Genomic DNA, 18,619 nt, shown 5'->3' on the forward strand with positions numbered 1-18,619 from the left:
ACTCTTTATCCTTTCAACCTTTTCATCAGTTAGTAAAACAGTTGACTTCTTTTGTAAAAGTTCATTCAGAAATATTTGAAAGTTATCTTCCCAAGACGACATATTGCCATTCACTTGTAACAATAAATCGGTAATGACCATAGGACTGGTATAAAATGTGTTTACTATAGTATTGACCAGTGAGTAAAATTTACTATATGAAACTGTTTATTTTTATTAAGATAATTGTTTAATTAATTAATTAATCGACCTTTGATAGCGTCTTCTCAATGACGTGACAACTAGAAGGATCATACCATATTAAAAGTAAAGTCTTAACAGTAAACGTGTTAATTACCCCGACCATACGCGTATGGTCGGACCATATGAGTATATACCCATATGGTCATGACCATACGCGTATGGTCCAAATACTCATATGGTCCGGAACAGACACAACATTTAGGCTTGATACAGCTCTGAATTTGGATTGTAATTAAATAGTTTACACAAAATAGGTTATCTGACACAGAATAACAAGGCCGTAGCTAGGCATCTTATTTTAGTGAGGCAAAATTATTGAGCCGAGCGAAGCGAGGCGAAAATTTTTTTGGAGGGTATAAAATGAATGGTGCAAAATCCTGCATTCTAGGCATTTTTAGAGAGTTTGATAACGGTTTTGAATTTGGACACTTTTCATATAATTTTTTTTATATTTTAAGACTTTTACTAACACCAAATTTTTAACAACTTTATTTAAATTTATATGTAAGATAATCATCCAAATATCACTGGTTTGAGTCTGCTGCCAGAACATAAAACAAACATCGATTCAGTAGAGTTTGCCAAATTTTTCTATGGCCGGTTCAGTCAAATAGTTTCAGAATCATAATTTGGTCTGCTGATATCCTTATCGCGATGAACATGCGACAAGCCCGCACAATCTCTCCGGCCACTCATGCATGCATGCACTTTTCCAAGTTTTCAGTCGTTTCAGGGCAGTCTGTGTTTCTAAAGGAAGCACATTCTCATCAACACAATGATCAATGTCTTCTTCCAATTCCTTCTCCATCAGCAATTTGTTAGCAGCATCGGTAGTAACAGTTTTGTTTGCAAAAGGGAATTAAGCTTTCCTGTAAGCACCATCATACAGTCGCAGATACAAAATATTAAACTCGCTTTTATGCTGACAAAGAGTAGACAAACTAGGGATAAAATGAGATAAGATAAATGTATATGATTCTATCTATAGAGTATATATGATATGCGTACAGGGGAATTGGAATGGAGATTTTGACGTTTACATGTAGGTCCATAATTTCAGATTATTTCTGGAAATAGTTGGTGGTATTTTAGTTCCAGAATCTAAAAATTTAGGGGTTAGGGGTATAGGGTGTCCGATTCCGAAACCCCGACTATAAAGAATCGAAATTCCGTAGTCCCGAATAAGTAAAGACAAAATCCTGTGTTAAAGGTTCTACCATTCCTCAATAATATCAAATTGGAATATGGGATATTCTTTCAATTTTTAAGGTTAAAGAAACATGGATAGAAACTAATCCATGCATGTTTCATATTATTTATATTCTATTTATCTGTAAAGAGAAAGATTAAAGTTCGTGAAATGAATACGCAGACAGGACTGCCCCCTTGCGATTACTTGATTTGTCAAAAGTTGGTTAAACGGAGGAATGAATACGCAGACAGGACTGCCCCCTTCCGAAGACCAGTACTTGATTTGTCAGTCTACTTATCGTTTTTGGATTGTTCTAATGAAGTTATATGCAATATTCAGACTCTGTTCACAAAAAAATAGTTTACTAGAATTATTCCTTCTTTACCTTCAGTGTCGCTTTTCCTTTTTTCTGCAAGAGCCTGCTTTTAACTAGAGACCCATGATGATTATCATTACTAGGTTAATGCAGAGACATATATACATATGTGTATATATGTCTCTGGTTAATGTTATCGAGAAACATCACCCGTTGAGATGCTGAGTTATATCCAGGAAAAATAGTTTAAAAGGAATGATGACAAGTTGTAGAAATTAAGGTTGAGACAGAACAACAAATGACTATTATATTGATATATATGTATAAAAAAAAATAATCAGTGTCGAAATTTTAGTGAGGCAATTGCCTCACTTGCCTCAAGGGTAGCTACGGCCTTGGAATAAATGTGGTCTAAGAACTTAAACTTAATTTTTTTTAATTGGACATTTACCTATTATGGTCCAATATCCAAAATCTAAATACATGGTTAGATTCACCATATCATAGAACCCCAAGAATTTATTTTTTGATGAAATAAAATAATGTTCAATTTTAGCCCCTTTATACCTCTATGTGGACCAATTTGATAACTGGGCCCAAATATTAACCAGATGCTCTGCAGGGCGCAGCTTTATACGACCACAGAGGTTGAACCCTGAACGGTTGGGGCAAGTATGGACACAACATTCAAGCTGAATTCAGCTCTAAATTTGGATTGTGATGAAATAGTTGACACAACATAGGTTTCTGACACAGAATGAATGTTGTCTAATGAACTTAAAATGAACCGAGTTGCGTAATATTGCATTGGCTATGCCCATTGACCCGGATCGTCGATTATGAATAGAATAGAATAGCATATCTTTTATTTCCATAAGAGGTACCCTCAAGGGGCAGAGTGCATATACATATATGACAATATAAAGTTATAATTTACAAATACAATAAAGATGAACAACAAAACAGTATGCTAAAGTTAGACATTATAAATATTGCTAACAGTATCCCAGTGTTATATAATAAATGTTTACTTCAGGCAGGTGCTTTGATAAGAAATAGCCAAGTTGTTTCAAAATATTAATAGACTCACAGTTTAATAACCAAATTTTATTGACCATATCTAAGGAGTAAAATATTTTACATTCTTTAAATATCAGATCAAATAACAGGTCTCTATCCTTAGAGTATACAGGACATTCTATAAGAAAATGAAGTTCATCTTCCACTTTATCTAAATTGCATTTAACACAAATTCTTTGATGAACTTCTAATTTGGAATATCTCCCAATTTCTAATTTGAGTCGATTATGTTTTATGTGAACTATTTAATTACAATCCAAATTCAGAGCTGTATCAAGCCTAAATGTTGTGTCCATACTTACCCCCAACTGTTCAGGTTTCGACCTCTGCGGTCGTATAAAGTGTCATTTCTTAACATTTTGAATCGAGATTCATATTGATGAATACTTTTAAAAAAACCATCAGGCAAGCAAGACAAAAAGAATGACGAGTCAAGTCCAAACCATGAAACGCAAACAGAGATTAGGGTCAAGGTATATATAAAAAAAAAAAAGGAAGCGAGAATATCAGACATTGTGAATATCAGATTACCCCTAAATTAAGGCCCTTGGAAAGAAATTCAGATAATAAGTTTTGTTTTTGTCTTATTTATAGATCAAAGGCAACCTTATGTGTTGTCTAAGTGGTAAATAGAAGTGTTCAACTACCAAGAAAAAACCAAGTGTGTCAGTCGATAGAAATAATAGACCACTTTCGAGTTCATCCGTCACCGGAAAAAACTCGTCAATTATACGCGCCTTTATCATCGTCATTTGTGCGTTTGGGGGCGTCGTCACTTCCTTCCAATGTTGAGCGAGTGGTTGGAAAACTATAATTCTATATTGTACGAATTATTCGGCAAATTGAATTCTCAAAATTGACAATCAACACTGCTGTCATTAGGGAAATGTCAGTAAGTACCTACAGAGCAACCATTATTTCTAGTTTATCCTGCACAAAGACGATCACTAAGACGCTTGATGAACGTAAATAGTGCAGGGATACAGGCGAGCCCCTCTATCTGGTAAATGACGTCATAAAGGCGTGTATAAATGACGAGTTTTTGCCGGTGATGGATGAACTCGAAAGTGGTCTATTAGTTAATCTATTATTTAATTTAGGTTCCATTTCTTCACTCACTGTCCTCTAAATTTAGTATATGTAGTGTACCTACTGGCTACAATTTTTATTAAAAAAACAATGCTGCAAACTTGTCCTTTACTTGTCATTTCATTTAGTTGGTTTGCTTTTGAGTTTCTGTCACATAGATGTTATAAACCCATTTCCAACATACATAAATTTTTTACACATATAAATCAATTGATTTCACTGATTTGTTTGGGATGCAAAACAGTGCTAAGAATCATATATTAGCTAACAATAAAATACTACAATATTTATTGGGACCAATCAGGGCAAGTAACTTTTTTTCCAGACAAGTAATATTAACAGTTTTACTTGCCTAGGGACTGTGCAATTGAAAATTTCTTGCTATTGCACAATACTGTGCAATTGAAGATTTCTTGCTATTGCTGAATACTGTGCAATTGAATGTTTCTTGCTATTGCACAATACTTAATATAATAATTTTGGATCCTGATTTGGACCAACTTGAAAACTGGGCCCATAATCAACCAGATGCTCCGCAGGGCGCAGCTTTATACAACCGCAGAGGTTGAACCCTGAACGGTTGGGGAAAGTATGGACACAACATTCAAGCTGGATTCAGCTCTAAATTCGGATTGTGATTTAATAGTTGACACAGCATAGGTTTCTGACACAGAATGAATGTGGTCTAATTATAAAGTTTACCTTAAAATTTGTTTTTTTGACTTTGAGCAATTTACTATGCTGTTGAATATTAATCCTCTCAAAAAAGAAATTTTCTTTTTATTTATCATGTTTATGAAATCTGAAATGAGAAAAATTGAACCCCCCCTCCCCCCCCCCATTTTTTTTCACATGCCCCTTTCCTTTATTCCAAAACTGATCTCAATTCAAATTACTAATGGAGTTTGCTACAATAACTACTCATTTAAATACATCATAAAATATTAAAATGTAAAAAAGTACGTGCTTGCTATCACTGAATGGTTAAGATTGTTTTAATTTATCAGTTGGTAGTAAAAGTGAATATAATTGAATATTGTATAAAACAATGATTTAAATTGATTCAACTCCTATTATGGACAAAGAAAGATAACTCCAATTGAAAATTTCTTGCTATTGCACAATATTGTGCAAATAGATATTTCTTGCTATTGCACAATACTGTGCAATTGGAAATACTTGCTATTGCACAATACTGTGCAATTGAAGATTTCTTGCTATTGCACAATACTGTGCAATTGAAAATTTCTTGCTATTGCACAATACTGTGCAATTGAAGATTTCTTGCTATTGTTGAATACTGTGCAATTGAAAATTTCTTGCTATTGCACAATACTTAATATAATAATTTTGGATCCTGCTTTTCCAACTTGAAAACTGGGCCCATCAATCCCAACCTTTCTTTTGTGGTCATAAACCTTGTGTTTAAATTTCAATGATTTCTATTTACTTATACTAAAGTTATTGTGCTAAAACCAAGAATAATGCTTATTTGGGCCCTTTTTTGGCCCCTAATTCCTAAACTGTTGGAACCAAAACACCCAAAATCAATACCAACCTTCCTTTTTTTATCATAAACCTTGTGTCAAAATATCATTGATTTCTATTAACTTAAACTAAAGTCATGAAAGTTATGTGCGAAAACCTTGAAAATGCTTATTTGGGCTTTTTTGGCCCCTAATTCCTAAATTATTGGGACCAAAACTTCCACAATCAATCCAAACCTTCCTTTTATGGTCATAAACCTTGTGTTTAAATTTCATACATTTCTAGTTACTTTCACGAAAGTTATAGTGGAAAAACCAAAATTATTCGGACGACGATGCTGACGATGCTGACGCCAACGTGATACCAATATACGACCAAAAATTTTCAATTTTTGCTGTCGTATAAAAATCGTATATAAGAAAAAGTTAAAATTAACATTGTTTATACCTTTTCGTTGTCTTCTCCAGCATCTTCACTGTTGTAACTTTGTGTTTGGTCTGGTTTAGTTTCTATCTCTTGGTCATGATTGGTTTCTTCACTAAATAAAACCATACATTCTGTACAAACTGTCTTGTTTGGATCTGTAACATTTTCCCCTTCATTGACAAATTCTTTTTTACATAGATAACATAAACTGGATTTAGTTTGATCTAGACAAGTAGAAGCAGATTTTAATGGCTGGGCTTCATCTATTCCAGACAATTGCTTTGCAATGGCCAATATTTCTGCCACATTAGATGATGTGGCATTGTCTTTTGCTTGTGAAGTGTTATCAGTGTGGTAAATTTTTCTTCTCTTGCTGCTTCTGGTTTCTCTTATTGTGGGCGGATCCAAAGATTTGTTAGCTTCCCTTTCAACTACTAAATCTTGATTTCTTTTAAGCGTATCACCACCAACTTTTACATCACTGATGTCATTGTTGAGATCCTCTACATTATCAACAGTGTGTGTACTGTCAACTAAGTTGTCATCTGGTCCATGATTGACAGATGCCACCAGTGCTGCTGTGATCAAGTCCTGGGATTCTATTATTTCCTCTTCAACTTGAACAGCACAAAATGGATTTATGCTTTCCACTTCATTAACATTTTGGTCTTGCTGAATAAAATTTTCAGCAGCAGATTTTATATTGTCAAGCCCTATTGTCTCACACAAAAGTCTAAAATTTACTTCATTCTCCTGGGAAATATTTGACTGTCCTGTATATAGGGTCTGCACCAAACAGCAAACTGTTTTTAAAGAATAATTCTTAAGACTAACATAAACTCTTGTACCTTGACTTTCAGATGCCAATTGATTCCTCAAATATGGACTTCTACATGCCATTAAAACAAGTTTATGAACAAATATGATGCCGTCTTTACACTCAAGGCCTGCATCACAGAATGTCCCATCCTGCTGTAGTTCATACATACATTTCGTCAGGTCCTCTGCATGACTAGGAATGGAATAGCTGCCTTCCATGTTTCAGCACCTATTTAAAATTACATTGTGATAAATCATTATATTTATAAATCATTATTCAGATTATGATCTTGTACTAGCTATAGTAAATTACCAACTTGGTCAAATTGATTTTAAATTTTGGTCTTTAATACAATGTCTTATTTCTGTCTCATCTTAACAAACAATGATAATTTTTACATGAAAATGTATCATGTGTACAAAGTCTCAAAAGGAAATGAAACGAGTGAGTTCCAGGGGTTTAAATTATTATCATTTGACCAACAAAATTTGCAAAGGTCCCGCCCTATTTTAGTATTTTGTCATGTTTGTAATACAAATAATATTAAGGACCACCATATTTTCCTCAAGAACTCTTTGTGTATCATATCATGCAATTGGCATGAAATGGACAAGAATTCAAGGTGTTTTAAATAATATCATGAATATTGGACATGTTGAAACAGATGCATAGTGTATTTCTTTCATTTATTTAGTAAAAATGCTTGACTAAGCACTCTCTAATTTCTGCCAGACAATTAACATCTTTGCATACTTTGTGCCAGGTGAGCTAAAAATGTCCACATTCAAGTTTTTGATTTTTTTCCCTTCTAAAATGAAAATCATGTGTTTTTGTATGCAAAAGATAATATTTTATTGGCACAAATACATTTACAAAAAGCTAAAACACATTTAAAATATGTCTTTGAAGTTTAAAATGGCATGAATGGAGAGAAGGGAAGATAATTATTATAAATGATAACTGATTTTTGATTATCTCCCATGGAAACTTCTTAACAGTGTATTGTAATTTCACATATTTTACTGGATATAGTATGGATGTCTTTTTCTTAGAACTTGAAATATTTTTTTTAAAAAGAAAAAGTGTATGAAATATTTGTTTAATTTAACATTTGTATAACAATTGAAAAATTAAAACTTACAACTACAATAAAAGAATGAATCTGTGGACTCATCAGTTTTAAAATGATGAGTCCACATACATTTGTAGGTGTTCATGAGTCCAGGACTAAGTCACCTAGAATGAATGTGGCGGGTAGTTTAATAATTTTCCACAAAAACTGTGGTGCCAATTTTATAAACTTTGAATTTTTCGAAAAGCGAAGGATTTTCTTATCCCAGGAATAGATTACCTTAGCTGTATTTGGCACAACTTTTTGGAATTTTGGATCTTTATTGCTCTTCAACTTTGTACTTGTTTGGCTTTATAAATATTTTGATATGAGCGTCAATGATGAGTCTTATCATGCTTATGTAGATGAAACGGGCGTCTGGCGTACTAAATTATAATCCTGGTACCTTTGATAACTATAATGTGACAGGGAGTATAGTCATGATAGTTGGAGCTTGAAAATAAAATACATCTCATAATTTATGATGTCTCGAAAGGCTATTTTTATTTTGCTGCGACAGGAAGGTGTCTTAGTAAAAATATAAAATAACCTTTCAAGAAGCCAATATTCATGATATTACTTTGGATTATTAACATGATTAAAGCCATCCTAATTTTTCTTTTTTTAATATGCATGTCAAAATTGTCAGGCGAAATGTCAGGCGTCCGTCTTTCTGTCCATCTGTCTGGTGCAAACATGTTGCACCTTAACTTGAGAACAATTTATATATAATTATCTAAATTTCATAAGACTTATACATGTACCATAATTGTTTCTTATAATCAGATAATCATGATGGTCAAATGATCTGTTTACTTTTTTAGTGAAAATAAGATTAAAACTTTTTGAATTACAGGACTTTGTAACTAAAACAGGTGTGTTTTTTTCTTCACATGTTGCCCCATATCTTAAAATAATATTAATTTATGATTAATGCTGGTAACTTTACACACTTTTGACCTATATTAATCTAAAGATCTGTATACTTTTGGTGATGATTCCATATTTCATTTTAGAGTTATTGACTTTTATACTAGAGGCTCTCAAGAGCCTGTGTCGCTCACCTTGGTCTATGTATGTGCATAATAAACAATGGACACAGATAAATTCATGACAAAATTGTGTTTTGGTGATGGTGATGTGTTTTTAGATCTTTATTTACCACAATGATTTACTGAACATTCTTGTTGCTAGAATTATCTTTATCTATAATGAACTTCATGAACTTGGCCAAATAATTACAGTGCCAGGGGAAAATATTTTCTAAACATTTACAAAAATTTATGAAAATTGTTAAAAATTGACTATAAAGGCCTAGGGCAATAACTCCTTAAGGGGTCAACTGACCATTTTGTTCATGTTGACTTATTTGTAGATCTTACTTTGCTGAACATTATTGCTGTTTACAGTTTATCTCTTTCTATAATAATATTCAAGATAAATAACCAAAATCTGCAAAATTTCCTAAAAATTACTAATTTCGCGGCAGCAACCCAACAACGGGTTGTCTGATTTGTCTGAAAATTTCAGGGCAGATAGATGTTTGACCTGATTAACAATTTTACACACTTCCGATTGGCTCTAAATGCTTTGGTTTCAGGGATATAAGCCAAAATCTACATTTCACCCCTATGTTCTATTTTCGGCCATCTTGGTTGGTTGGCCTGGTCATGCCACACATTTAAAAAAAATAGATACCCCAATGGTGATTGTGGCCAAGATTGGTTAAATTTGGCCCAGTAGTTTCAGAGGAGAAGATTTTTGTAAAAGTTTATGTACGACAGACGCCGGACAAAGATTGAAGATTATTCTTCTTATGCAGGATTTTTGCCCCTATGCCTTGGAGCACAGGGGTTTGTAAATGTTAAGTGGGTCAGACAAGGTTTTACTGTCAATGGTGGTTGCTATCCTATATAAAACACCTCAATGGTGGTTGCTATCCTATATAAAACACCTCAATGGCGGTCGCTATCCTATATAAAACACCTCAATGGTGGTCGCTATCCTATATAAAATACCTCAATGGCGGTCGCTATCCTATATAAAACACCTCAATGGCGGTCGCTATCCTATATAAAACACCTCAATGGTGGTCGCTATCCTATATAAAACACCTCAATAGCGACGCTATCCTATATAAAACACCTCAATGGCGGTCGCTGTCCTATATAAAACACCTCAATGGCGGTCGCTATCCTATATAAAACTCCTCAATGGCGGTCGCTATCCTATATAAAACACCTCAATGGCGGTCGCCATTCTATATAAAACACCTCAATGGCGGTCACTATCCTATATAAAACACCTCAATGGTGGTCGCTATCCTATATAAAACACCTCAATGGCGGTCGCTATCCTATATAAAACACCTCAATGGTGGTTGCTATCCTATATAAAACACCCCAATGGCGGTCGCTATCCTTTATAAAACACCTCAATGGTGGTTGCTATCCTATATATATATAAAACACCTCAATGGTGGTTGCTATCCTATATAAAACACCTCAATGGCGGTCGGTATCCTATTTAAAACACCTCAATGGCGGTCGATATCCTATATAAAACACCTCAATGGCGGTCGACACCTTCATTGCAGTCGCTATCCTATACAAAACACCTAAATGGCGGTCTCTATCTATTATAAAATGGTGGATAGCGACCGCCATTGACAGTAAAACCTTGTCTGACCCACTAAACAAGGGTATCGGGACCATTCGCCCTCATAACATGTTCGCCTTAGGTCCGTTCACTCTGAGTTCGTTCGCCCATAGACATGATGGAGTCCGTTTGCCCTACTTTAAAAATATTAATATTCAGCAGTCAGGGGACTTACTGAAATAAGTGATTTTTAAATCACTTATTTGAGTAGCAAAATTGAAGTTGTGATTTTGTAGTTTTACTCAAATTTTAAACACATAGGTTTTACATGTTTTAATAATATCTTTTCATTAATAAAATTGGAAAAAACTGTTTGCTTCTTTTATGTACATGATGTAGCAAGGTTTTAAATGCCTTTGATGCTATCATTTATCTTCAAATTCTATTTTAGTTGAAAAAATGCTATAATAATGGCTTTATACATAATAAACTCATACTTTCTTAACAGATTTTTTCCCAGCAGTGGGAGTATTTTTCCTGTAAAGTTCAAAGTTTCATCTTTCAGATTATGTAATAAAATTCTACTGATGGCGATAAAAATTTCACTGTTCGGGGGTGTTGAAATTAGTGGGGGTTATTAAAATAATGATACTTAAATTAGTGATTTTTGGGAAGGAAATTGAGGTATGATACTTAAACAAGTGGTTTTGATGTCATTATCCTAGATTCAGTACAAGGTCATCACTAGTCCAAATAATTATGAGGTCTGGCAAGGCTATTATATTTTTTTTCTGGGACGGCTTAAGGCGTCCCAGAAAAAAATTAAAATAGCCTTGCCAGACGTCATAATTATTTGGACTAGGTCATCACCTGAAATGACCTGGTCATCCCAGACAACACAGATGTTGGTTCTGATAAGTTTAGAAACATAATTAGTCCCTGGATCATTAGTATTCTCTATTTAAAGCATAATAAAATTCAATTACTTCTTCTAGTGATTAATTTGTACCACTTAAATAGGTGATTATTAAAGAAAGACAACTCTTACTTCCAATCTGTATGGAAATAATGTTACTTAAATCAGTGGTTTAGAAAATCACTCATTTAAGTAAATCCCCTGACTGTTCAGGGCATTGAAGTTGAATAAACTTATTCAGATATTTCTATGGTATATATCAGGTATATTCTTGAAATTTATCATGTTTATGGAAACATTAAAATATCTAAAAGTTTATGGCTTGTTAAGGATCATTAATTGTTCAATGACAAAATAATTTGGATAACCATAATAACTAATTATTGTGATACTTCGTCTTTTGATGGATTAATAATAAAAACAAACGTTTTGTTTTGATAAAACATTCAGCTTGAAATTAATGAAAACAATGATGTACGAACTGTAAATTATGAAACGGACTTACAAGTTCATTTATTTATACTCCAAGACTAGTCATACTGCATACATTTGTGAAATCTTGACTGAATACAATTATTTTGTTAACAAATATCAATAAAGATAAATACATTGTATTCCAGTATTCTACTCTGCAAATGAAAGGGAAAATGATAAATTGATTGCGGCAATATAAATATGGCACTGGCAACGGTTACATGAAAATGTAACAATAATAAAAATATTATTGTTACATTGGAGACTAAATGCAAGAATGCATGGTTGGATAAGGACCTGATTACTTACGAATGTAACAATAACAATTGATGCTACGGTTACATAGCGTTATTGTTACATGACAAACAGCATTAATGCACGATGGGACTTGTAATATGTACTAAATAATAAAAGTTGAAGATATTTATTTTGTATTTACAATACATACAATTATTACATGCAATTTCTGTAATTTTTATTTACAATGACAGTTTCTACATATCCAGTTAATGGTTTTTGGAGCATGTTTAGGTCTGACAGTAAGGCAATCTTTAATGTGTGCCATGCTTCTGCCTGTGAGAAATACTTTTTTACTCTAGCAATGTTGATACTGATTGTCCTCCAATATTTTGGTTGGAGGCATGTGGTGTAGTTTCATATGTCGTCTTTCAATATAATCGCATTGCCGTCCATTACGGCTTTTAAGTTTACCTCAGATTTCAGTATCCAACTTAGCAGTTAGCAAACTTTAGTAGATATAGGAAGATGTGGTGTGAGTGCCAATGAGACAACTCTCCATACAAATAACAATTTAAAAAGTAAACCATTATAGGTTAAAGTACGGCCTTCAACACGGAGCCTTGGCTCACAACGAACAACAAGCTATAAAGGGCCCCAAAATTACTAGTGTAAAACCATTCAAACGGGAAAACCAACGGTCTAATTTGCATTTTTTTAGAGCTACGTTTGTATCTATAGCTGTATGAAATTTGTGTCTTGATATTGTTTCAGTTTCATTCAAACGCATCCAAAGTTTTAAATTTTTCATCCAAAACAAAATTGGTAATAGGAATCTCTTCATTCATTGTTCAAAGTATAATGACAGTAATAAGAGTAGGTGTGCAGTTAAATACGTTTAAAAGTGAACACTTTTCTCAGCCCGAGTTCTCAACAAGTCAACAAACCATTAAACTATAGTTTTTGCCTTTGGCACTTAACTAATCTGAAGTAGTACCTTTCAGAATATCAAAACCATTTATACGTAAAACTATTTGTTGAATAATAATATTTATTATTTATCATTATTACAAGTATTATTTAGTACATATACATGAATTAAGAAACACAACTATAGAAGATTTAAATTTAATAAATCTAGCGTACATTTCTGTTTTTCATGTAACAATAACACAATGTATTGTAACCATTGTTACATTCGTAATTAATCGGTTCCTTACCCAACTTTGCATTCCGGCAATTAGTCTCCGATGTAACAATAATATTTTCATTATTGTTACATTTCCATGTAACTGTAGCCAGCGCCTATAAACATGATAAATATTCTGTCAATTTTTCAACAAGCTTGAACATATTTTGTTCAAACACTTAAAATAACATGAATAATGCAACTAGACAACAATTAGAAAAATATAAAAATCAGGGCGAATGGACCCTGGGCAAACAGGTATCAGGGCGAACAGGTACTAGGGCCAACGTGAATCAGGGCGAAGGGACCCTGATTCCGGGCGATTCCTAAACAAGCCCCTGTGCTTGGAGTTGATACATCTGCATACAATGTATAAAAATTATATTGCAACTGCTGGGTCCTCATCTTCATCCTCACTTTTTTTACAGCTCAGGGTACAATGTATTTTATTTTGTTTATATTTCGGTATATGTATTTGGACTATCCTACCCTAATGATACTATACAGTATACTGTTTAGTGTTACTTTAAGTATAAAATAAAACAATCAAAGTCTGTGATTCTCTTCACTTACTCTTTCCTAGATATCAAATGGTCGAAAAGGAGCTCATAAAACATTTCGAAGGCTCCTTGTACGATATCGTCTTTAGCATGTTTAGACTGTTATCATCACTGTTCATAGTTTTCGAAACGATCTATGATTGTTGATTTTCATATGACGCAGGGGAATGTATGACGCTACCTTGATTTTTTCGGTCTTTAGCTTACATCCTAAATAAATCCTACATTTCCGGTTTTCAGACTTGTGTCACTTGGGATATCTGTATCTGAATAGAATCATCTAGACATAAAATAAATGTTTAACCCAAAAGAAAACAACATAATAAATGTACAACGAACGTTAATTATTTTTTAGCATATTTACTAAAACATATTTTGTTTAAAAAATCATGTACATTATTATGGATTATTGCAATTTCCAGCTTTATTTCTGAGAAAATAGTCTAAATAATTATGAAATCTTGAAATAAATGAAAATCTGTTTTTTGTGTTGTAAGAAGGCATCATGGCAAAGCAAAATTTTGTTTTAGCTTGATTCATCATTTAACGGACGCGTAAGCAGGTAAGGGGACGATCATGATATTCACGTGGTGTGGGGTGGGCTGGAGGATTTCTTTTTGATCGATTATTTATTTTCTGCACTGTTGAAGCAGGATTTTTCATTTTTATGAAAACAAGGGACCGATTATTTAATTTCATAACTTTCTGAAATATTTATAAAAACAAATTTTAAATTCATTTTTTTTATTCTTTATAAATCAAATAAAATAATACATGTACAATCAAGTCATTATGTACCATTGAATCAGAATAAATCATCGTCATCTGCAGAAATGAATATATCGATGAAATTAATCTTCCGAGCTGATTCATTTCTGACTGCATATACATGGATTGCATACATATACGGTATTAAAGTTGGACTGTAACAAGCCTCTTTTAAAATTATTGCCAAACATATTTTCGATGAGCAGAGCGAGTGTAAAAAATTAACTTCGAAGGAATTTTTGAACTGCTGAAGGACCCAAGAAGCTATATAAGAACAAATGAACAAAATGCGTTCTTTGCGTTTCCTATAGACCCTTTCTTAATATGAAAACGCAAACTCTGTTTTATTAATTTTTGACAATATTTTGGTCTCAAAGCAAAATGTATAGATTCAGTAAAAGTCTTTAGGTTTTAGGACCAACATCTACAGACCAATATGTAGGATTTAGCAAACATGTTATTCAAAAATTAGATAGGTATGTGGCTTGAAAACAATTTGATATGAAGACAAGCTTTTGGTTTTGAAATTTCGTCGATGAGTCATTTGTCTCAATGAAGTTACGTCCCTAGCTGTGAAAAAAGTGATCTAAGTGTTACTGAGAAAATAAACCTCAAGTTAAATGACACCTCCTTTCAGACATTTCAAGTATCATTTAGATAATATTTATACTCTTATTATTAAAAGATTTGGGAACTGTGTCCGACATTCTTTTAAAAAATAAAAAAGATGAATTTAATGAAGAATCTCGTGCCACCTCATACTTACAAATAGCAATTACAAAATGGCTTAACAGACTTGCCGAGTTATTTATTTTCAATACATTGGAAGTTATATTTTATTTTCAAATTACCACAGAACAAACCATTAGTTTTTGGGATTATCAAGGCTGAGTTATTTATTTTCAAAATCCTCCAGCCCCCCCTTTCCACTTTTGCAGAATAGCAAATGGTCTTAAACAGATAAACCTAATTTTGCCACTTTCTTCTGTTTTAAAATTTCAGTTGTAAAAAGCAACATTCTAAGAATTAAATACATCTTATTCTATTCGGGTAAAAATCGTTTACCGATGCACAATAATATTATTGTTAAAGATGTGCGCCCGAGATCAACGCTGTAACATTCCTATACAGTTATAAAAATTCGTACGGTTTCCGCGGAACCCAGTGTCTCGCCTACTTTTGCTTTTAATCGTAGGTCCAACAAAATTGATGGAAAATCAATCAAAATATGCCTCTTGATACCATCTTTTGATTGTAAGAAGCTTCTGTCCAATTTTGTTAAAAATACAGGATAGTTTATGAATCTAAAAATGTTTAAAAAACTTTATCTGCAGATCTAGGCTGTATGTAATTATATTAATTAGAAGAAAAACTGAGTCCATTTATAGGTAAAATACGGATAAACATGTACAAAATTTAAACAAAATTTCCTTTTAGACACAAGCTTTAGATCATAAACAAGCTTCTGTCCAAGTTTGGTACAAATCCAGGATAGTATAAGTAAGTTATTAAACATCCTAAAAAAAAATAACTTTAACCAAAGTGAATGTATAGTGTCCTGGCAGAAAAAATAAATCCATTTATAAGTAAAATACGGATAAAAATGATTTTATTTTTACAAAATTTACTTCTGGATACTATGTTATGATCATAAACAAGCTTCTGTCCAAGTCTGGTACACATCAAGAATAGTTTAAGAAAGTTATTAAAATTTCAAATACTTTAACCACAGAGTGAATATTTGTGATCGCCACCGACGACGACGACAACGACGGAATGTAGAATCGCTATGTCTCGCGTTTTCGACTAAAGGCTCGACAAAAAGAAGCAACCAATACTCATAATTCCTTTGTATGCTACAACCATTAATTTTAGATTCACAGAAGAGGTTTCATTTTTTTTAATGCATTATTTTTAACATTGTGACGAATAGCACGTGCAGTCGTAGCTATTGTATTTTACTTATCATGTTTACACGGAAATAAAATATGATATATTTGAATGTCTCGCGATTGTTGTCAAAATTACGGATTCTAATGAAACATTCATAGAATTTAATGATTCTTGTTATAATTTTATTTGGGTGTACAAGTGTTGACCGAACACATTTGTATGGAGCGCGGAAGTTGTTTGTTTGTTTTTCAATGCACTATTTCAACATTGCCCTTACCGAAATATAAGCCCTACGGCAAACACTTGCCGTAATCTTGCAGCAAACATTTGCTGCAAACTTGCCGCAACCATTCTACCATGCAAATGAAGGTCGCGGCAAGCTTGCTGCAAACATAATTATGCAAATTAGATTTGCCGCAAGATTGCGGCAATTCTTTGCTGCAAGCTTGCGGCAATTGTTTGTTGCAAACTTGCTGCAAACTTGCAGGAACTACACATATACAAATGTCATGTGTGTAGACACATTCAATTTATCTCTTTCAAATTACACAGCAGCATTTTAAAAAAGTCAATTCCTGCCTGTATACAAACAGTCATTGAAAGAATTCTTGCAAACTTATGAGATTTATAGAAATACATACATGTATTACATGCATTTGAGTTTTGAAAAAGGGGGCAGGGGTCATTCTCAAATGACATCATATACCTGTATTAAGAAATGAAAAAGGATAAATCTCAAATGTGTATTGAGTATAACGCTAGGTTATAATTGCATTCCAGAATTGAACTTAATTTTAATAAACATGGTACAGTACATCAGTTACAAAATTCAAACTTATACTAGAACACACCCGCGAAATCGCGGGTATATACAGCTTGTAAACTGTTGTAGGATGAATTTTTGTAAAAGATATTATGACTGGAGAATTTCATATAAGGTATCAAAAGCCCTCTCCCTTTTTTCCAAAGTCCGTTATGTGATTCCTTTCTGTTAAATTCAATTATTTTTCGTGTTTCTGGCCTTACACCACAATTATTCTTCCCCTTTAATTGCTACAATGTATTTTTTGGTAAAAGTCAAATTAAATTAAAAATTTGCACCGCTTCAAACATAAAATAAATGAAACTGCTTATAGACCACTATAATATTCTAATAAAATGTGCTTCTAGGACAGTCCATTAGTGCTTTTCCTTTTGAGAGCCCTATTAACATGCCAATGGTAGGATTTGAATCTCGTATAAATTACTAAGGCTCATTTGAAGGGTGGTCTGAGGGGCCCTGATCCCCAAATCCCGGGCTTAAAAACATGAAATCCCGAGGTAAGTATTTAAACGAAATTCATATCCCGACATCCCGTAAAGATCAATCCCGTAATTCCGAGCTTAAAAACACCCGATCCCGACGTCCCGAATAAATCCTGCCTCCCTCTTATCTCTACCTTACTTTCATTTTGGCCAAATCACTACTTTCACTTTAAACAATAAATTTGTATGCCCCACTTATGGGAATTATGTTTTCTAGTCTGTTTGTCCGTTCGTTCGTTCGTTCGTCCTTTTGTCCTGCTTCAGGTTAAAGTTTTCACTTTCAACAATAAATTTTGATGTCCCATTTATGGGACTTATGTTTTCTAGTCTGTTCGTCCGTTCGTTCGTTCGTCCGTCCGTCTGTCCCGCTTCAGGTTAAAGTTTTTGATGAAGTTGAAGTCCAACCAACTCGAAACTTAGTAAATATGTTCCCTATGATATGATATTTCTAATTTTAATGCCAAATTAGAGATTTTACCCCATTTCACGGTCCACTAAACATAGTAAATGATAGTGTCGATGTCGCATCCGTATACTATGCACACATTCTTGTTTCCATATGTTTTACTTATTTCAATATATATATGCAACTGGTATGACCCCTTAGATAGTAAATATTTCAGAAAACAGTATACAGAATACAGAGAGTCTCTGTATATAATAGTAGTATAATCGTAGTTTATAGGTGGATAAACGCGAAAACATAATTGTTTCTAAGAAGGTATAATAATTGTGGTTCTTGGGATCTAAAAACCATGATATGGAAAACGCTCTGATTGGCTTATTTATTTTTCAATATTGTAATCTATCATACGATTGGTTGGTCTTGTGCATGTTTAAAACCGGAACTCTTATCTACGACTAAAAGTCGATCTGATAACGGAAACAATATCCGGACACCTATTTTGTCGTTT

The 18,619-nt window shown here is 33.2% G+C and overlaps 1 protein-coding gene across 4 annotated transcripts in view; it reads right to left on the reverse strand.

Annotated features, from left to right (window-relative positions):
* The window catches only part of LOC139527920 (RB-associated KRAB zinc finger protein-like), a 29,185-nt gene extending 15,153 nt beyond the window's left edge, over nucleotides 1-14,032 (reverse strand). For 2 of the 4 annotated variants that reach the window (XM_071323596.1, XM_071323594.1), the window contains exons 1-2: nucleotides 13,753-13,950; nucleotides 5,856-6,882 (exon numbers count right to left, since the gene is read on the reverse strand). In XM_071323596.1, coding sequence (XP_071179697.1) covers nucleotides 5,856-6,872 — 1,017 coding nt within the window. In that variant the 5' untranslated portion in view covers nucleotides 6,873-6,882; nucleotides 13,753-13,950. Of the gene's footprint in view, nucleotides 1-5,855; nucleotides 6,883-13,752 lie in introns of all 4 variants that reach the window. The other 2 variants (XM_071323598.1, XM_071323595.1) reach the window with 2 other exon arrangements.
* Between the last annotated feature and the right edge of the window lie 4,587 nt (nucleotides 14,033-18,619).

Source organism: Mytilus edulis, chromosome 6 (assembly GCF_963676685.1).
Source record: "Mytilus edulis chromosome 6, xbMytEdul2.2, whole genome shotgun sequence".
NCBI lineage: Eukaryota > Metazoa > Mollusca > Bivalvia > Mytilida > Mytilidae > Mytilus > Mytilus edulis.